Source organism: Monomorium pharaonis, chromosome 7 (assembly GCF_013373865.1).
Source record: "Monomorium pharaonis isolate MP-MQ-018 chromosome 7, ASM1337386v2, whole genome shotgun sequence".
NCBI lineage: Eukaryota > Metazoa > Arthropoda > Insecta > Hymenoptera > Formicidae > Monomorium > Monomorium pharaonis.
In genome coordinates, this window is record NC_050473.1 from 12009437 (window position 1) to 12031040 (window position 21604).

Genomic DNA, 21604 nt, shown 5'->3' on the forward strand with positions numbered 1-21604 from the left:
TAATAATAATCACGGTCGTCAACATCAATCTGGATAAAAACAACGAAACATAAAATATATTAAAATTTTCACCTCGCGCATGCATTGATAAAAACAAAAAAACTTGCAAGCCAATGTGCATGTGCGCTTTATTTCGTTTTCATTATTATTTACTCGTCTAGAGTCCTTCCAGCCACTTCGAGCATAAATGATTTATAATGCTCAAATTGTTAAAACAGCACTATATATCCTCGTTTACATATACTCGATTCTACGTACAACACAGCTCGTGTTCCACGCAGATATACGTACAGTTATACATATGTTATATATATCATATGTTATATCTATATATAACGCCGACTTTATTTGTACAAAACATACGTTGCATAAGCGGTCGATCGTCAATTTACGAATAAAGAATGTAATCATTAGTGCTCGAATTGTCAATTTGAACAACACTCCTCGACAGCTTCAACAAGCCAAAGAAAATCGCGAAAGAATTGCAATTGCGGAAACGTTCCGCATTCGCGACTTTGAGATCGCTCCTTAAGTAATTTCTTACTTAATTAAAACGTATGACGACACGACTCTGGGAGATATTCTTACTTACTCAATCCAACCAACCAAGTTCGACTTGTTGAAGTTACTGCAAAAAGCTGTTATTCAACTGCAAATGACACGCGACGACCAAAGGCAAAATCGAACGATTCATTCAATTGTGTGATAAATCAGCAAATATAGATTTAAACGAGTGTCGAAGACTAATCGATTGACAAAGGTACGAAAGGCACGTTTCTACACATCAATGAGTAATCCGTTACAAAAGGAAAAAAAAAGCAAAAATTATTACATGGTTCCGTTTCTATATGTACAATGAATATTCGTCATAATAAACTTGATTTGAGATGTTTAAACTATTTCGTTAGGTCGAATATAGATAAAATTGAAAATTCTGTAAAAGCACACGCCGCCGTACTTCGATTACACTTCAGTTCCACTCTGATTCTACCTTATTTTACTTTTTTGATAAACATGTTTAAGCTTATCGACTGTTCGAATTTGGTAACAATACAAGTTGATGAATGTCGCCGTGAGGCATTACTGTTAGCATTATGCTAATTTTTTATTGAGTTAATTTATAAAGTATTATGTCGATATAAGCGCCAATCGATAGACAGTTGTAATAAAATTATCAACTCGGTAACAATCGCAATCGACAGGATATCGTACGGCACAAATTACTTTATACATATCACGAAGACGAGTACATCAGTCCGGGAGTCAGAGGCGATTTCTATTGTCCGAGGATGCTTTTGATACAGAGAATAGTCGTGAGATCCGCAACGCATTTCTCTCGCAACTTCAAATTCTAGAACACAGCCTTTCGCATTCACTTCTACTTCTTTTTTTCTTCACGATAAAGAATTTGCAATGTCGCTCAGTAACATTCGCGAATTATTTAAAATAAGTAAAATAAAATAAAAGTTTTGTATTCGATCTACATATCTTTGAAGTTTACACATCACAAACTGTTGCTTTATCCCTCCGTTTTAAGAGGCCATACAAAATTTATTCTTATTCTAAAAATTATCAAGTTACAATCAAGTAATTGAGACAATTTCGAGATAGAGGAAAAATAGAGTAGAAGCAAATAGCAACGGTGACCATAATAGCAACAACGTCGACAACGACGACGAAGATGACTATGATAATTGCGATGGTGGCAATAATAATGATGATAACGATAACGATAACGATAACGATGATGATGATAATGATAGTGATAACGAAGACGACGACGGCGGCAGCGACGACGTTGGTGTCAATATCGATGACAATGACGAGCAGATAAAAGACAAGAATTACGATGACGACGACAATGACAACGGCAACGACGTCAACGTTGATGAATAAAATAACAAAGACGACAATATAGTGACGTCTTGCTCTCTCTTTCTCTATCTGTCTGTCTCTCTTCGTCGCAAAGTATGTATACGTAACTCTTTATTGCGTTACACACAAACGGGATAGGAGAGGCAAAATTAAATAGCGGATTAAATACATTAGCGCGACGCTTAACAAATTAAAAACGTAAAAATATTAACAGTACAATATAGTTTCCTTATCGTAGATGTAATGCGATGGCAGTCTTAAGTCCTGGAAAGATGTTGTGATTGTTGCTCGTTCGCTTCGATCTTTTTTCCTCGCGCACCTCCATCTACCACCGTTTCATCCTCCGCCATTCGTCCGTGCTTCGTTACTCGTCGAATCTCGTTCTTTATTTTAAACCGAGCTCGTTTCGATCTTGAGTTTAAATTTGCATATTCGTTTTATTTTTTACGAAAAGCTTTTGCTTGTGGCAGTGTCTGGAAATATACATATTAATTTAATGTCAATAAAATGTCTCTCTGCGTATGGTTTGCGTTATATATTAATATTGATTTCTTTATTTACGTGAATGTAATTCTATTAAAAAACATAACTCAAATCTTCGCTGCAGCCATGAATGAAATTCAGCGCGAGCGCGTCTAATCTCTAAAGGAAAAGCTTTGACTTTTCTTCCATACCTTCAATGAGCAATGCCCGGGATCAACGAATTAACCACGTCGACTGGGACGATCGATTGAGCGAGCGAGCGAGTTGCTGAAATTTTTCATTATTCATCGGAGAACAGCGGTACTCTCCAAAATTACAGTCGATATTATAAGAGAGGAAAGGTCTGAAAGAAGAAATAGCGACTCGCTCGATCGTATGATCGATTTGTAGATCATACATTGTAAGAAACGCTCTAGCGTAAGCATACTAATGCTCATAAAATAGAAATAACGACGTTCAACAGACCCGTTAATATATTTGTTCCCGCAAATCTATTATTTCTTTACGTTAATACCAAAATTCTTTACCAAAATTCAGAAATTAAGATATAAAATAATGTAGGTCGCTTACCTGAGCTACAACTACCTACGCCTCGACCGACTTCTTCTTTTCCTTCTTCTTTTTAAGGAAGGATGGCGTCCTAAGGCCCTTCTTCTTCTTCTTTTCCTTCTTTGGCGATTCCTCGCTAACGCTCACATCCTGTGACATGGAACCCTTAACACGGAAGGTCCCAACCGTAACCATAAACCTTTCTGCATGCACATGCATAGAGCGCCGAACTTTTACGCTTAATCGTTTTATTAATCAATTATCCGATCGCATGCAAATCGATACAATCGAAAAATTTGTGGAAAGCGAATCTATTAACGACTATGCCAGCTGTACTGTGAAAATTGGTGCAAAAAGTAAAGCGACAATTTACTCGAATCAGACAGGCTATATCTTTTATATTTTATGATATTGTAAATCGAGAAATGTCTTATTTCATATATTATTATAAAATCAACGATCCCATATGTTAACAAATGCACGAAAAATGTGATATATGGGAGAAAAAAAAGGCAAGAATATTTAGAGAGTGAATCTAAAATTAATAATAAAAAAAGCAATGATCTAGATTAACTTGATGTGTTATGAATCCCTCTAAATATGAGTAATTAAACGTATAAGAAATTAATGCCCGTTTCTTCGCATATAATATACCAATAATTTTGATATTAAAAGTATTGTGACAAACCTCCTTGCTACTATGCGAAAAAGTACTGTGATGAGCGTCCGAGTGATCGCCGTTTACGGTGTTCTCTCCTAGAACACAAATAATTGATTATTCAGAACGTGAATTCTCAGATCGTAGTAATAATAATATTATCAAATCCGTAACATAAATAAGATAGTTGTTATAATTACAAAGTAATCTGTAAGCCAAAAGATTAAAATTAATTCCATCATCAAATTTACATAGCTGTCAATGTTTTTCGTATTTTATGAAAAATTAAAAGAAGCGAGAGAAAAAGACAGATATATCTTACCTTTCAAAAAACGACGTTGGTTGGTATTTGTCAGAGTATACTTGCTCGTTGATTTGTTACATAAGGTCTATTATTCCCAAGCAAACACGTTTTAATATCAATCATTCCCAGCTTGCAGGATGCATATCACATTGAAAAGGTAACGGGATAAACGGCGAGGGTTAATGCAGATCCAAATAGATGGGTGCAAAAAAACGATAAGAAGCGTTATGTGCAAACTTTTATATCATTAAACTGTGAAGCTGTTGCAAATACTTGAAAATATGTAAATGAAATATATAAGCATTTCGCAATTTAAGTTAACTTAGTTACAATATTTTTAGAAAAAAGTAGTAAGTGTAAATCATAATATAACAATTGATTAAACTTATTATTACATATCAGAAAGCAAAATATTAAAATTAACATATTGGATTATATAACAAAATATTTCATTCTTAAGTCACAACTTAACAAAAAAGAAAAAAGAAGAGTCAAAACTGAAAATACTAGAAAATAGACGATATTAATATTCGTATATTATAAATGTCAATGTTGATTCGCATATGTAAGAAATAGTCAATTTTTTTTCGATCAGATGTGCTTAAAGTCAATCGCACAAGAGTTGCGCTTTGTTCGTGCATAAAGAGACAGTAAAATTGTAAAAGTTATGAGAAAAGGTAAAATCATCAAAACTTAACAAACATAAAATAACATTTCTTAGCATTTAACATTTACGCACGCGTACTTACACAAAGTTTTTCTTTGCCAGATGTACAGAAAATCGGCATTAAACAGACTAAAAATACGCGTAGAAAATGGCATGCAAGATTGAGCGTACAAATTATTAGATGCAATGTTCTTCGCACGTGAACAATATTAAGAGAGATCCTTAAAAAAAATTAAATAGAACAACCAGTCCGCACGCTGTTGTGATGCAGTTGCATATCAACGAATTGATCGTTAAAATACTTTTCCTCTTTTCAAGGAAAACGATATTTTTTAGTAATTCAATTAAACAATCGTGGGAATTAAGACAAAATATAAACATATTTTGTAAAGACAAAGCGCTACGCGCTCAGTCGCGAGTTGTTTCAGCAGCAAGAGCTTTTTCCAGGTACATAAACTCTTTAGTCTCGTAAGAACATGACATGCAATCTATGGAGGAATCTCCAATGTCCTCCAAAACGCATTCTCCCTCAAAATCGTTGTCAACGTCGTCGTTATCCGAAATAATGACGGAGCTGACTTCGGAAATTGTATAGGTATCGTCGAGAGAAATGTGTTTCTTCATAGGATTCGCTGCCGTATTCTCTTCGATAACATCGCCAGTTTTCAAGTGACACAACGATTCGTCATCAAGGTCTTTTAAAGCGGTGTCGATGGCCTCGTGCGAAACATCGTCTGGCTCTTCGCTTATAGGCGTCAAATTCAGTTTCTCTCTTATCGATTCCTCCTCCTCGCAGTAGAAGCATCGTTCGCACGGCCAGGTTTTTATCTCTGATTTTATCACAGCTGCACTTTCACTATCCCTAGATTTATCAATCTTGAGACCGCGATCAACGACGATCGAGTTTTCGCCGAACAGGCGAAGACGAGCACCTGGTGGTACATCCGTGTACTCATTTGTCGAGACTTTGATAATACGAAAGTTTAATTCCAAGGCGTTATTGTCGACAGCAACGATCGGCAACTTCTTCGCCACAGTGCAGAATTCAATCACGGCTGGGGATTCGTGATTCTCTGTCTTATGTAATTCTATTTCGTAATCTCGTTTATTGTAATCGTCACAGTTCGACGACAAATTTCCCAGAAAACCTTTAATACGACAAATGTTGTCAATATTGTTGTCGCTCGTCGCGTCAACATTCGAAATGTACGCTTGATCGCCAGATTCTATAAGTAAGCACTCGCGATGGTAATTGTTGATCAAGTTACATACAATTTCTCTCAAGACGCTGAGGTCATAAATAGAGGAATCTAAATGCAGCAGAATGTAAATAGACTCGATAATCTCGGTAATAATTTGCTGTGCAACTTCCACAGCCTCATAAGACGACGGCGCTTCGACAGACGCGTTGAGATCAGCGATGATCTCGTTGGCAGATTCATTGATTCCGTTGAGGAAGATCTCGCCGTCGATATCCTTAAGTTCGCGAAACGTGTAGCTCGGTAACTCGAGTATGTCGGAACCACTTCCCGAATCCCTCTCGGATACGGGCTGATCTAATTCTCCACAGCTACTACCGCTCGACGACCTGTGATCTCGCGTGGACTTGACGCACTCCGTTTTAGTCGCCTCCGGCTCTATCCATATGTAATCGCTCAATGGTTCATCGTTGTCGCTTCTTGTTAAATCGGATTGCCATTCTGACGAGCGTTCCGCTATGTCCTGCGAAGTATCATCATTGCCACTCTCATCCTGATCAACGGCCGCCGGTGGAGTCAAGCTGTAAATGAGACTCATATTCGCAGAGTCCAGATTGTACTTGACGCAAGCGTCAGTATCGGGTAACGCGTCCAATTCCGTCTTCGACGAGGCAATGTTCACGTCGATACTCTCGACAATCTTTGTAATATCATTGCAATATGATTCATATGCTTTATCGGTTTCCGAGATGTTCGACCAGTTGCTATCGCATATGGTTTCGATCCAAGATCGAACGTTTTCTTTCTTCAGCTCCACCGACGATTTTAACTCGTTGTTCATTTCCTTATCTGCCAACGCCTCTTTATCATCATCGTATTCATAATGATCGCTGGAACGCCCATCATAGTTATTGGAAGATAAATCGCTCAACTGTAAGTTTTCCTCGTTATCATTGTTATCATATTGAAATGTTTTAGCGCAATTGCGGGCAAGTGTCATTTCCGTATTCGTTGTATCCCGTTGTTGTTCGTTATCCATACCGACCGTAGAATCCGATTTATCTTCACAAGTCGTTGAAGATGTTTTTATAGAAGTAATCATCTCGACCGTTGGACATTCAGCTCTTTCATAATGTCCTTTTTCCTCTTCTGTTTGAATAGTACCATTTATATAGGACACAATATTACGCGAATTCGCCTTTTTCATGTTAACACGTTCAACGAAACTCGGCTGCGCGATATTCGTCCATGCCACGGAATGCACCGCGATATTGTTGCTCGACTGCGTATCGCTGTCCAGATTTTCAACATGTTCTTTCCTATTCGCTTTTATGAGAGATGTATCATACAGTTTCACGCGCAGTTTCTCTTTGTTCGGATATATCGTGGAAATTTGTTCAAACATTGACTTGTTTTTCCTATCATTTATGCACGTTGCTTTTGTTTCTGACAACATGACCAAGTCCGTCGCTGAATTCTTTTGACATTCCAGATCTTCGAAAAATTTTCGTCTCGCTTCATAACGCGATTTTCCGAAAGCCTTCATCTCCCGAGAGATCTTTGCGTTTGATTCAACTTGGCTTCGTCCATTAACAAGCGTTCTCGAACGTGTAATTAGAACAGGTTTCTTTCGTTCAGCGGTCATTGAGACTCTAACATTCTCCAAACGAAGGCTATCGTAAGGACGCTCGGAGAACCGCTGATACATTCCGCCGCAGTACATTCGCGCACGTTCGCTGCTCACGCTGCTGTAATTGCTGGCTATTTCGCAATCTGCAACCATTATGTCCAAATGTACGTCTTGAATTTGGGAACTGGCGAACGATCGATCGGTTTGCTCGTTTCGGAGAAACGGAGAGAACGTTCACGACCACTCAGATACTCTCCTTTGCGAGTCTTCTTCGTTGCTTACGCTGAGCTAAATACTGTTAAGTAGTGGTAGCTACAGCCGAAGAAGCTCTACATCTTCTGGCTATGCGTCTCTTTATTTTTATGCTTTTTTAGAGATGTATTATCGCACACAAACTCGCTGTTTGTTCGTTTTAACCCGAATATGATTCATCGCGATTTGCGTTACAATGGAAAAAAAACAAAGTTTGAATTTATATTAATTAATAATTCTTATCATTAATTAGTAAGATTCCCGTTAAAAAATAATCTCAAATGTGATTTCCACCTGAGGTCCAGATGGAATTCACACTTCGAATTTAATATAAACACATGTGATTTTTCAACATCTTTACAGCGTGTTTGACAGAAATAAAGAGAAAATTAACGAAGAAGATTAATAAAAGAGCATGAATGTCAGATATTGGCATAAGCATTTGTGATCGTTATTCCAGCGGTAAAAAAAAAGCTTTCGAGACACATGCCGTATATGTAGACAAAAGCATGACAAACTTGATGGGTTTGCATACATTTCACTGATAACGTGAAAACGAATGTATTCATTCAATCTTTAATGTCTGTATATGCGTTTTATGTAATTATTGCGGATGGGGAGTGTAATCCATACCGGAAAAGGTGCAGCTTACACCAGATGAAATATATCTCAACCAAACAAAATTAATTAATTAAATTGAATACAAGTTATGTACGAAGTTAAACTGAAGATAATGTATACTTTATATCAAAGCTCAAGCTTCATATTTTCGAATAAATAATCATAACTTCATATAATCTTTTTCTTTTATGCATTTTTCATTAATGTCATATTTCTTCAGTCAAACATCGTAAACAATACGCACCAGAAGGAGATTTCAGAAGGATATATTAGATTTCAATTTGTTTGTGTAGAATGGAACTCACCTCCTTTATAACTGCTTTGTCGCTCAGTCATTTTGTAGCGCATCTCATTAAGGTACTGTGTAGTAGCATCATCCACTGCATATCAAAAATAAATACACATACGATTCACATCTATTCATCAAGAAAATATTCCTTGTGATCCAATGTCGTTACATGACGCTCGATAATGCTATATATACATAGTACCTCCGATCATGAAATTATAGATGTAGGTGTACTCTTACAAATCATCACACTGGGCATTTACCATTACGATAAACAAACACCGACTAATTCGTGCAAAATTATATATCTTTATGCGTGATTATAATGTGCTATAGTCTAATAATTAGTGAATTTGTTACAAAGGCAGAGACGCGAATGTTACGTACCCGCAAATGAAAAATTATGGTCATGCAAGAGTCGGAGTTTAATTAAAGCAAACGTCTCATTGTGTCTTTGTTAATTATTCGTAAAATATCTAGGCAGGCTGATAGTATAATGCTCATTTAAAATTAAAAAAAAAAAAAAAGAAAAAAGATGGGGGAAAAACTCACCGTCGCTTAACACAACTTCGGGTTGACTCGGCGCAGGCACTTGTTTCGTTTCTATTCGCAATACTCGGGGTTCTGTGGCAAAGGAGTACACGCGAATATTCGTTAATAACGCAGAAAATAAAAATGTACAAATATTGAAAGGTCAAAAACGTGGTAAATTCTACGGTATGTATGGAAACCCGTAAATTAAGCACATGAATTTACCGTCTCTACTCTCTTCTTCTGTTTCAGAAGTAACAGAAACCGGTGACTGAATAGGACTCTTGGCAGTGCTGGATTCATGCGTCGCACGACTGATGTTAAAGGACGACAAGGCCTCGGATTCTGATTGTGATTCATCGTCTATTTACAGAATAGGTAATATTAATGGTCCCGTTCAACATCCAGTGAACATTGGAAATTGACACAGATTAATTCTAAAATACAGGATACGAATGCAAGATGCATGCAAATATAGGAAAAGATTGGAAAACGACGAATGGAACTAACAAGGATCTCCTTTCTGTTTGCGTTCGACTTCTCTCTTGTACTGATCCAACTCTTGATCCGTGACGGCGTCGAAAGGATTTTTGGCATAAGGTGTCTTGTACACCATCGCATTGTGTTGGAAACCACGCTGTATAATACCCTTGCTAGCGGCTCCTACTAAAACTACTTGTTCTCCGGTACCACTAATTGTCGCGTCCTTGTAAACAACGAGTATGCAAGTTAAAGACGTATTTTTTGCACGGATTTATCAAATAACTAATAGTCAGAAAGATGCTATTGTTTCAATTCAAATTCAAACCAAAACAGTGATTATTGCTACTTAACAGCAAATTTTCTTTTTTTTCTAAATTTATTAAATGGGATGTATCTAATTTGAATTGAGAAAGACTCGCTTAAACTTGTATACCTGCATTTTCTTAGCTTCCTCCCATGATACACCTTCCAATATATGGGATTGCGGACCAGCCGATATTTTCTCTGCTCGTCGGTAATCTTTAATCTAGGGAGATGAAAGTCAAATTTGTACGTTCCCGTAAATTAGCTGATATATATAGGAAGAGCAGAAACAAAAACAAATAGGGTATGATGCAAATGTAACTAAGAATACTTACCTGTTGTTGTATTTGTTTGAACTCCTTTGGATTGGTATTTTTCGGAACAAACTGAAGAGCACCTTCTATCTTGACTGGTGTGCTGCTGCTATGATGAGTAGGAGATCCATCAGACACCCACTGCACATACAAAACCAGAATATTAGTCGACCCCCTTCAAATCATTGTGAGAAACAATTGTGTTAATATAAAGTAAGACTCTTGCATGCTATGTGTGCCTGCTACATATTTTTCTTCCTTTTAGAGAAAACAAAATTCGATACAATTACATACTACGTATAAATATACAACTTGACAATCTGACAACATTAATTACTATGTCTAACATTAGTTTGATGAAAATAGCTTAAATTTGCGAAATATGAAGGGTCACTTAATCTGGTTTTGTAAATGCAGTGGGATCAGTAGAACCAAGTCAACGAGATCTTGATGACGAGATCAGGCACACATTCATACAAAGAGTCATGAGAAACACTTGTTTTATAAAAACATATGTTTTATATTTATAAAAACATATCTTATATGTATTGTGGCAAAAGTGCATTTGAAAAATGCTTAAGTAAAAGAGAGAAAGAAAGAAAAAAAGAAAGAAAGAGAGAAAGAGAGAGAGAGAGAGAGAGAGAGAAGATACGATAAGAGAATATATTATAAATTGTTATTTTATTCCTGCCTTATACAATATATAGCAAAATAAAATGCCATAAAGTTTTATAATATATTATATTTTTATTATACGTATGAAAATTTTGCTCCAAGATTGCGCACAAGGTTACTCTTAATAGAAGGTAATTTCGCAGAATAGATAATCTCAGAATCATCTAATTAGTGTCAATAAATATATTGTAGACGACACATACATATAACTTGACACATTATAGAAAGCGCTAAATTTATTAACGTAGCGTCTGTAGGCTATAAATAATACTTGGGACGCCATTAAAGTCGAAGTTTCATTAAAGTTGATATAATCATCCTCTTTAAACAGCATGTATAACTTTATTTAAACATCAAGAAGCTACAGAAGAACAGTCGTTAATGTCTTATATGTAAAAGTACTTATACTAACGATTGACTGGAATTCAACATGTTAATATTTCGTTACTTTTGCGGAAATACTTATCCGCTTTCATTCTGTTTCCCGTTTTTCGTGCTTCATTATTGTTCTCATTATATATTACTGTATAAGATTCTTTATTCTTTGCTAAATAATGATATACTAAGAGGAAATATTTCTTTAGTAGTAAAATGAGTTTACTTAATCATGCCATCAATCTTTGTTAAAATGCAGATAAATGCAAAGAAAAAAAATGTTATATTGAATCATCGCATTTATAAAATATTTTTACATTAGCAATACATTAAAATAAAAAATTAATACTTGTAATATAATTTGAATATACTAACTGATATGAAATAATGCTGATATGAAATAGTTAATACGCAGAATCATGTATCGCAGAAGTTACATTCTACGTACATCATTAAAAATTTATGCGACAAAATTTGTTTTCCTAGAGTAAATAATAAAAATGACATTTTTCCGTTAATATATGTTATGAAATAACCAATGCATACACATAAATCATGTACTTACACACAGGCACATATATACACATTGGTCAAAGCATAAAATCTAAAAATGTGATTTTTGTTCCAACTTTGAACTTTTAAGTGATTTGTTATATCGCATTAATAAGCTTTTGTTAAATTAATCAAGCTCTGTTGTAACAAGAGTTAAATTTATATCTATAATTTAAAAAGAGCAATATATCGATATATATGTCATCATTTTATATATATATATATATAACCAACTTTTTAATATAATATTGAATATTTTTTGTTTAATATAATGTCTGCCAAAAATAAAGTTGACCAACGTATTTCAACATATCAGTAGTTAAATTAATGTTGATAATTAATGGCACGAGTTGGAATGCATAAAATTTATATAAATAATTGTGATGAATAAATGTGTTACAATTACGGTAAAATTTAAATAAACAAAAAATTTGGTAAATCAAGATAAAATTACACAACATAGCGTGATAAAATGCAACTTACTGTTAACAAAACAGAATAATCAATGCATTATGTCGCACTGCTTATATGAATATACTATCTATTTACGGCCGTAAATATGCGCATTTGTCTTTCTCAATCATCGCTAAAAATATCGTTAACAATGTTCGATAAAATAAAATCTTTATTCACGGAAAACAAACTAAGGAATCTTCGTAACATTAACGTAGTATTAAATTCACGAAAATTCTAATATCGACAAGTTGTTTTCTCTTAATTAAAACAAATTTGCGATATGACTCGCAAAGCAAAATATTTATCAAAGAGAATTATATTCTGAAATCAAATTAAACAATAAAATAATAATATATAAAAAAAATAAATCTGATAAATAGTTCTACAAGTCCATTAATACGTTATAACTATTAATATACGTATATTAATATGTTATAACTATTTTAATTTTGCACTTGACACACTTAAAGCTTTTCTTCTTCGTTATTATGCAATCGTAATCCGATTAGCAGCCACAATACGCGATTATAATTGCCAAATAAGAGTATTTGCTTATGTTAAATGTAATAAATTTTGCAAGTGAGTGAATAATTAGTCGTTCTTATTCTCAAAAGTAATGACTTCTACCTTGGTGATTTTTTTAGGATCGGGTGTTCCAGTTTCCAAGATCTCAACCTTCTGATATACGTTCGGCGAATTTAACCAACGGGATCTGTCTGTGCCTTTACGTCCGCCCTTCCACAGTCTGAAGAAAAGAGAAATTGACTGAGCGTCGACTACTTTATTTTCGCAGTAAAGAATACTCAAAAAAGTATAAACTTACCCCTGTTTATACAATTCTTCCTCTTCAAGTAGATATCCTAAGGACGATACGGCCGGTGGAACTTCAACATCGTTTCGTGGTTTTGGGAGTTCTCCCTTTACAAGTGGATTTCTATATATGTAACCCGTACGGAAACCCTGAGAAAAAAAGAAGGAACGCAATTCAGATATATTTTGGACTAGTATTATAATTACAGCGACGAATAGTTCTTTAAAACACACTTACAGCATTGTCGAGCATTCTCATAAGGGCCTCGAATTCAGCGCCGCCGATTCTCCAGCGTTTCTCGAGTTTCTCGGCGAGAGCGGACGACTCTACCGCTGAGCTCTGTTGTTGAGGAATCGGTGGCTTTCGCGACGCTTCGAATATAGCTTTCTTCGATTCCTCGCTGATAAGGCTTAGATTGTCTACGCCCGCGGGCATTAGTTTCAGCTGCGTCTCACAAGCGACTACGGTATTGTAAACATTAAAGAATGCCTCTTCCACTGTTTCTCCACAGCAAAGGGCACCGCGATTCGTCAGAAGCATAACCTTATTGATCGGTCCAAGGTTTCTAGCGATCTTCTCCCGTTCCTCTGGCTCGACTGAACCTCCTATGTACTGATGGGTGCTCACTTCGCCTATTACTATGCTCTCCTGACCGATTGGTAACAATCCACACTTCAAGGAGGAAACCTATGTAACATGTCACGCGTGTGTCAATCAATTCCTTTCAGAGCAGAGCTAATATGTGTTCATCACCAATCATTAAAGCATCGTCGCGCAATCAAGTGTAATATGCAAATGCTCGTAAGAGATATATGAAACATACACACGAGAGACATACGAGAAACGAATTATCGGAGAATGAAGAAATCGGAGACGGAACGTTTACTCACAGCGGTAACGGACGGAGTAGTAATATGAATAATACACTTGATATCGGGTCTCGCAGCGTGTATTGTCGAGTGTAATTGGAAACTGGTGACGTGCACGCCAAAGTTCGTCGTCCCCTGTTCGACAATTGTGCCCTGCATGTCCACCTTGATCAAACTTGAGGCGGTGACCTCGTGATAGAGTAGCCCGTAAGGATTCACTAAAAAGTGTTCCTGATCCTGATTGAGACGGGCGGTGATTTGCCCGCCGACGCCCTGCGTCCATCCATAAAGATCGAGCAATCTGAAGACCGCCGCTAACTTGCACCGCAACAACTTTTCACCCTTGGCGTATCCCATACTTTCCACGCCGCGTATGTCGTTGATAGGTAAGACGCAATTCGAATCTGCACATTTTCGAGCGAATCGATTAATGATAAAAGCAAAAAAAAAAAGAACAGTTTTAGGCGGAGCAGAACTAACTTTTGAACACATTGCCGTTGAATCGGGCTCCCTGTGCACCCATCATATCAGAGATCTGTTGCAGAAGACCAGAGGGTCCAGCACCGTCCCTCATCTGTGTCTCAATTATACGTTCCAGCTCTTCCCGGAAGATTCGTGAGTTCATCATCATCTCGACCCTCTTTCTCCTCTCCATTTCTCTCATATCCTGTAAATGAATAGAATTCTCTTACTTAACATGTTTGTACGGTCGGATTAATTCGTTTGTTTTTCAAGCCTTTCTCGCGCCGGCGAAACCCGGATGAGCAAGCATTGGATGTAAAACTTTCTTCGATTTCTATTATTGAAAAAAACATTGTTGAATTCCACGAAGCTTACCGCATCGATATCGGCGGGTCTCATCTTGCTTTTTTCCTCTTCCGTCAAACCGTCCACCACTCCGTTCGTGTGTGGCTCGGTTAATCCTTGTTGGCTCGTGTCTGCCATTTTCGAGCCTCGTACAAGTACCGGCAACTGTAAGATGTCATGTTCTAATATTATCGCCAACTAACAGAAATCTTGACATTTTCAACATAAATAATATTTCAAATCATGTAAGATATTAAAAGTAGAAACGCATACAATCACCAAAATAGAAATATGTTAATATCAATTTAATGATATATATTGTTTATTATCAATTCATTTTTTATATAATATTATACAAATAAATTGATAATAAATAAACCATTACTCCGCGTGGCAATGAACGATTTCTTAAGGCGCCCGGTCTAACAGTGGACAATAAAGAATGGACTCGATTGACAACTGAAAGTATCGAAGGCCTGCAGTATTTCGCCGAAGCGTCGGTCATACCGTTGTTTCGTGCACGCGGCGTTTATACTCATTTCTCCCGAATCCGGTGCGAGGACACCTTACCGGTGTGCGATCAATAAAGTTGCGGGGCCCTACTACCGGGAATCGTGTGCGTGCGAACCGCGTACGCGTTCCCCTTTATTCGGCGGCCGCGAGGGAGGACGTTTCGGAGGTCCCACGTCCGTTTCCCTTTTTTCCCTTCCCCCTCCCGCCCTTTTTTTAATTACCCGCGGGCGTCGTCCCGTCGCGTTAACGATGTAAAATAGAATGCTCAACTGTGCCGGTTATTTTACGGTCGCGCCGACGTTCGCTCGGCTCGGGATATCTGTGTCAACGGTCGTTCACCGCTTGGCTTTCCTTACGCCAAGTACCGGTGCATCGCTCGCCACGCAACATACGCTCCCGTATACGCGCGTCCTCCTCATCCTACGGCTGCATCGCGCTTTTCACCTTTTCACGCCGCACCGTCCGCGTCCCCTCCATCCACCCATCGGCCGGATATCCCACGCTACGAAGGTTTCGCTGGCGTGAGCATCGTTACCGTCGCGCGCGACCGCAACGGCGCGTTCTAATTCGCGAAATGTATTCCCTTTCGCCTGGCAACGTCGTCGTTCTCTCATCAAGATCGATACGCGCGACGCGAGAGATCGCCCACGAAGATAGCCTGCGAAATCGACAGGCCGCTTCCCGTCAGCGAGACCGACCGATTGAATCGCTCCGTCGCGTCGCCTCTGTGCGACTCGACGAGTTTCCGACTTGGTCACCATGCCGGAAAACCGTGCGTCATGCGTGTGCACTTCCGCTGCAACGAACGAAACAACCAACGAAATAAGAGAGAAAAAGAGCGCGCGTGAGAGAGAGAGAGAGAGAGAGAGAGAGAGAGAGAGAGAGAGAGAGAGAGAGAGAGAGAAAAGGCACGACGGTTGACCACAGGATTACGCAGCACGCAAGCGCGAAACGTAATCGAACCTGTCCGATTGTACATACGACCGAATCTTTCCCTCCGCATCATTTTATATGTGTCTCGTGTTTCTTGATACTCTTGATAGAAGGATAGTAATCGATAATCCCATGGACTTAACGCGAGAATAAAAGTCAGTCGGGAGACGGCCGTTCTGTTTACTTGGCGCTGCGTTCTACGTTTGAAATTTATATTCGTCGATTATCTCATCATCCTATTATGTGTCCCGTTACTATATTTTTGCTTACATATCTATTTACGCATATGCATTTTTCGTTAACAACGCTAATATCTTTTCGTATTAAATGTGATAAAAAATTGATATTTATATCGAGTATACATTTTTTTTGTATCAATATTAAGATTTATGTTAAAAAATTGATGTTGAAATAAATTTTACACACATACATGTGTAATGTAAATTGCTAGTAAACGCGAATTTTACCCAACGCGAAAATAACGCACATGGTATTCGTAGAATATCGCCAATTGAAATTTTGCCAAGTACGACGGACACTCGACAACGAGATTCGCTTTCGTCAGCCAAGACGCGCACGTACTTTCGATACACTTTGACCGAATTCGGGGAACGTCGCTCGAAGGAAAAAAAAACAAAAAATGCACCGTGGCGACCGTGAACGGTGACTCGCTGCGAATTGATGGTAATTAACGTTAAGGGGTTGAGGTATTCGGCGTAAGTGGCTCCGTTTAAGTCCCTCGCTATACGCGCGTTGGCTTCGTTGACGGCACGATACGCGTAATATCGGTGCCACGATATTGACCGAGTGTCAATCGACAGGGGGGGGAGGGGAGAGAAGGGGAAAAAAAAAAAGAGGACGTTACGTCAACGCAACGTATTCCCGTACGTATGCTCGACGACAACACAATCTTTTCGAGCAGACGGAGGGAAGATTACACGAGGTGTAAATTCGAAGCGTACATCAGTTTCCCCGGGTGTATACGTCGTCCTCGCTCGCGCGAAGTCTCGTCCGCGAGCACAACGGCGACTTCTATCCCGTGGATCAGTGGGGTTCCATCTTCTCGCGTTCTCGTCCCGTAACTCGTAAATATCGCTTATCTCGGCGACGATAACGCTGCACACAACGCGGCTCTCTCCGAGTCTCCGGCGCGCCCGCGGCAGCAGGCTGAATGAAAGCGATCGCGGGGCCGGGCCGCTATGCTCACTGGCGCGAGTCCGCGAGTCCTCGTCTTAAAATAGAGAGGAACCAGGGACGGGGAGTCGGTTCGGACGTCGCGCTCCGCACGTTTTCTGCGTCGGCCAGTCTCGCTTCCTTCTCTCGTCTCTCTTTCAGGTATTCGGGAATCGGAAATACAAAAAGATTTCCCTGCACGTCTCATCTTTGCCTCAAAGCGGCACTGAAACCACGGGAAGCGTTCCGCGAATTATAGTCGAACGTAGACGGTATCCCGCGTCGAGACTCAACGATCCATTGTCAGCCGCTTTCTCTCTCTCCCTCTCCCTTTCTCATTCTGTCTCTAACTCGGACCCCGAGTCCGGCAAAAGCGTGATCGAAAAGAGAAAAAAACGGTGGAAGGCTCTCGAAACTGCTCACGTTGCGACGGCGCTCGACGCGAGGACTCGTATGATACAACGATTAGTCACTTACGCAACTCGTAGCCGTGGAATTGTACGCAGTGCGTGCGTGCGCGTTCGTGTGCACCTGCACACGTGCTCGTCTCTTCCGCAGATCGCACTTGTTCGCAGGTCTCCGAAGAGATGCGGAGCGGATTCGTCGAGCCCCTATTGTACTCTATGCTAGTCAACCGGTTTCCGAATTTCTAAGAGCGATTTTCATTGCTTGATCTCAAGGATGTATCCCACTTACTTTCAAAATAATAAAAAGTTGTGGACTTTTTGTTCTACGTTTTATATTGCATTTGAAATTAGTATAAAAAAATGGGGGCGCCGATTCTCCACTTGGGTAAAAAAAAAAATCATTTTTATAAAAAATAAAAATGTACTCTAATGTGGAAATGTATCAGAGTATAACAAAAACTTAAATTCTTTTATGCAAGTAATTTAAGTGATTTAAATGATTTAGGTAAAATTTCATTGCAACGCAGAAAGTTGTTCCGTTAAATGAGAAAAATTTATTTATTTTGTTAGAACAGCTAAACTTAGAATCACAATAAAATTTAAAGTGTTTATACAATAGATTTTTGAAATTTTTTAAAATTTTAGTAACAAGAAAATAAAGTAAATAATCTGAAAATGTATTGTTCAATAGAAATAGACGTTGTGCGTATAAAAATATTAATTTTAATGCAATTGTAAAAATGGATGTAATATATTGTTAAATTTACAATTAAAAATTGTCCACGTCTCAAGACTCAACAAGGAGGGAAACATCTAAAAATCGTAGGTACGTGAGATGATGTTAAATACAAAATAGCACACCATGAGCATCGCCCTAAGCCAGTCAGACTTCTCCCTCGACGAATCGACGTTCAAGCGCACGTAATTATCAGGGAGCAGCGGGGCGGGCGATCGATAACGCTCGGCGACGATAAATCGCCGAGGTCGATCGGGAAATTCAACGACGAACGGACCAACGCGGACGGCACGGATCTCTGGAAATCCAGAGATCCAGAGATCTGGGCCAGGTGACTTTTGACAAAATGGCATCGTGCCATCGAACATTTGTCGCTACTCTACTGACTGACTGACTGACATCATACGCCAAAACGTATACGAACGAGCGTACGCGGATTATCGTCGACCGGCCCGACGCGACGCCGGACGGCGACGGACACTTAACGCAATGACGTCATGGTTAATCGGAGATTACGCCCGTCGCGTAGCCAGCGAACGAGCGAGCGTCCTGAAACGCTATCAGCTATAGCGAGAAACGAAAGTAACCGTAACCGAAGGAGGAAGAACGAGAGAAGGGAAGACAAAGAAGCGATAAAAGAAAAGAGGCGATCGATCACGCGGGCTGGATCACACGACGGCCGCCGATTATCCGGCCCCGGCTTAATATTATCCTCTTTTTGTCGCGTTTTTGTGTTTATATATGTATCAATTTTTTCCTTCTACGTCAGACGGTTCATCGCGTGTTCACATCGCGTAACGTCCGCTCTCACTTGAAGTGCCTCGAGCGGTCTCGAATGTAGGTCCCTAAAACCTGTTGTTGTAGCGAGTAGACACAATCGAAATTATCAGAATGTAAATAATCAAAATATGAGAGTATCGAAAGATAAATAGACGGTGATTTTCTCTCTTTCTCTCGTACACACATTCTCTCTCTCTCCCCCCTTATACGTCTATCTATAGACTACGGCTAGAGGAACGAGTGCGTGCGTCGGGGATTGGAATTCGGTAGTAACAACGCGAAATACGCGAAACTACTGCCGACACAACGGAACCAAGAGCCATTCGGCGAAGCCAATCGGCCGGGGTGCCGACGGACAGGTTGATATACGGCAGCAGTTCCGCGACACGGGCGACATAATTAGCGCACAATTAGCCAGGCGCGACGACCGCGACGGATCGCCGCCCATCGCGCGCGAGTGCCGCGATAAGAGAGAGTAACGACGGGGTGGCCCCGCGCGGGAGCGTCCGGAGACACGGTGATAGAGAGGACCGTGCAAATGGCGACGTGCTCGGGGAGGAGGGAAAGGCAGGCAAATTTCGAGGTCCCCGATTGTTTCGGTACCGGCGGAAACGAAAGCGGAGCTCGTCTCGGTTTTTAATGGTGACGCGCCACCGCGAAGAGCGGCAGAGAGCGGCCCCGGCGCCGGAGGGCCGCGTGGCCACGTCGCGTCGCGACGCGACTTGACGCAGCGCGGCGCCGTGCAACCGTAGAAGCCACACAAGGGCCCGCGACACACCCCTCACGCCTACGTCATTCATCGTCGCGCGCGAGGAAGCACGGCACCGAGCGCCGAGACTCCGGCTCCGCCGCCGAGGCCGAGGTGCGAGGTCCTACGACGATGGCCATCGCCGTCGGCCCTCGCGGCGTCCGTCGCCGCGGGTCACGCACGTCGCGCCCGTCGTACGTCGGCGAAGCGCGTCATCACTTACCTACCTAGCCAAGGGATCCTAGCCGCCAACCGCCGCCGCCTCCTCCTTTCCCGTGATATGCCCGCGCCCGTTTCACGAACCGTACAACGAACGCAGCTCGGGCCGCCGCGCTCCACCGCCGTATCGCCGCTCCTCCGCGCGCGCGGCTGTTCCGTTCGATGAACAGCTTCCCCCCGCCACCTCTTCCTCCTCCCCCTTCTCTGCCGCCTCCGAGGCCTCCGTCACTGCCTCTTGTCCGTCCGTCCGTCTCTCTCTCTCTCTCTCTCTCTCTCTCTCTTTCTCTGCCTCGACCGGCGTCGTCGAGCCCGACGCTCCTCTTGACCGACGCCGTAGCCGATTTCCCGCACAAGTTCCTCCTCCGTCCGACTGCACGAGGTTTATCGTTCGCGCATCGACGGGTTGCGAAAACGCTGCGCGCGATACCGTTTCGATTCGCGATCTTCTCCGGAGCAATCACCTCACCTCCCGGGGCTCCCGTCGAAAGAGCCGCGCAGCCAAAATGCGCGGAATCAATCCTCCGAGCTGCTGACAGTGCTGACGATTATCGGTCACCGTTACCGATCGCGGACGCTTTCCGAGTAAACACCGCGCGGCGATTGCTTGAACCGGCCATGAATGCCTTATAACTTATGCCACGGACCTCGAGTGACGAGTTGATGACCATCGGTGACCGTCGAAGCTTTGGGAAATCGCACGGATTCCTGCCGCCACCTGTCATTGGTCGCGGCAACTTTTGCGGCAGCAGGACTGCCAACACGCTTCCGTACAGAGTTTTTTCTCTTTCTCCTTCTCTCCAGAATTCGATATCGATATCTGTCTCTTGAATTAAAACACAGAGAGCGCGCTTTATTCTTTCTCACTGTCCTTTCCCAATGTGCCCAATGTTATTTCGTTTTAAATAAAACGGCAATAAAGATTCTTACAAGAGATTTTTATTAATTTGACAATGTTACCGTTGAAGCGATTGATCGCTGCGGGCAGCTAATATGATTTCAGTTTAAGATAATGCAAATTTGGAAAAACAAAAAATAAGTGAATACAAAAATCTTTCTCGTGTTGAGAAAACAAATTAGTTACTAATTAATCTATTAATAAAATAATAATACAAAGATGGTTTGACAAATTGTCGATTAGCCTAATCATCAATTTAAATTATGAGTCTTATATGCTTAGCAATTTTACAGTAAACATTCTTGTCAAGTGAATCGATCATTTGTGTTAAACTGATTCACGTTTCGTCGATTTAAATAATAATATTGATCGATATCTTGTATACAATAACAAGTTCTGTTTAGAAAGAATATCCATTAGTGATTATATTAGGGTTGGGTAGTGTAACTCATAAAAAAAATAAATAACAAAGTTAAAACGTAAATAACTTTTAACTT

At 40.2% G+C, this 21604-nt stretch overlaps 3 protein-coding genes across 20 annotated transcripts; all 3 read right to left on the reverse strand.

Annotated features, from left to right (window-relative positions):
- Positions 1-103: 103 nt before the first annotated feature.
- On the reverse strand, positions 104-20949 carry LOC105836414 (protein hu-li tai shao). Of its 18 annotated transcripts, none has more exons than XR_004964191.1 (17): positions 20857-20949; positions 14734-14868; positions 14377-14563; positions 13918-14300; positions 13265-13714; positions 13040-13176; positions 12844-12961; positions 10180-10299; positions 9975-10067; positions 9569-9764; positions 9284-9421; positions 9080-9151; positions 8544-8618; positions 3596-3663; positions 2929-3072; positions 2550-2625; positions 104-2348 (listed from the first exon to the last, which is right to left on the reverse strand). XR_004964191.1 is itself a non-coding variant. In XM_036290308.1 (16 exons), exons 1-15 carry the CDS (start codon positions 20932-20934, stop codon positions 2944-2946), a joined length of 2364 nt encoding a protein of 787 aa, XP_036146201.1. In that variant the 5' UTR covers positions 20935-20949; the 3' UTR covers positions 104-2348; positions 2929-2943. The 18 variants fall into 18 exon arrangements, 14 of the variants coding, with proteins under 14 accessions (XP_036146201.1, XP_036146200.1, XP_036146206.1 ...); XR_004964190.1 differs by having other exon boundaries at positions 2550-2701; XM_036290308.1 differs by lacking the exon at positions 2550-2625 and having other exon boundaries at positions 2929-3057.
- LOC114255734 lies at positions 4095-8537 on the reverse strand. The gene has a single exon (XM_028195244.1). The coding sequence runs from the start codon at positions 7516-7518 to the stop codon at positions 4945-4947; it is 2574 nt and encodes an 857-aa protein (XP_028051045.1). The 5' UTR covers positions 7519-8537; the 3' UTR covers positions 4095-4944.
- LOC118646740 lies at positions 17454-20208 on the reverse strand. Its single transcript, XM_036290319.1, has 2 exons — positions 18591-20208; positions 17454-17971 (listed from the first exon to the last, which is right to left on the reverse strand). The coding sequence occupies exons 1-2, from the start codon at positions 18831-18833 to the stop codon at positions 17792-17794; spliced, it is 423 nt and encodes a 140-aa protein (XP_036146212.1). The 5' UTR covers positions 18834-20208; the 3' UTR covers positions 17454-17791.
- Positions 20950-21604: the final 655 nt, after the last annotated feature.

Coding starts and splice junctions, on each gene's coding strand:
- LOC105836414 (XM_036290306.1), bottom strand. CDS start 20,934: ATGACAGGTGGCGGCAGGAATCCGTGCGATTTCCCAAAGCTTCGACGG. Junction 10,300..12,843: donor ATCCTAAAAAAATCACCAAG/GTAGAAGTCATT, acceptor TTGTATGTGCAG/TGGGTGTCTGATGGATCTCC. Junction 9,422..9,568: donor CAAACAGAAAGGAGATCCTT/GTTAGTTCCATT, acceptor TTCTGTAAATAG/ACGATGAATCACAATCAGAA.
- LOC114255734 (XM_028195244.1), bottom strand. CDS start 7,518: ATGGTTGCAGATTGCGAAATAGCCAGCAATTACAGCAGCGTGAGCAGC.
- LOC118646740 (XM_036290319.1), bottom strand. CDS start 18,833: ATGTTCGATGGCACGATGCCATTTTGTCAAAAGTCACCTGGCCCAGAT. Junction 17,972..18,590: donor GGCTTAGGGCGATGCTCATG/GTGTGCTATTTT, acceptor AATCGCTCTTAG/AAATTCGGAAACCGGTTGAC.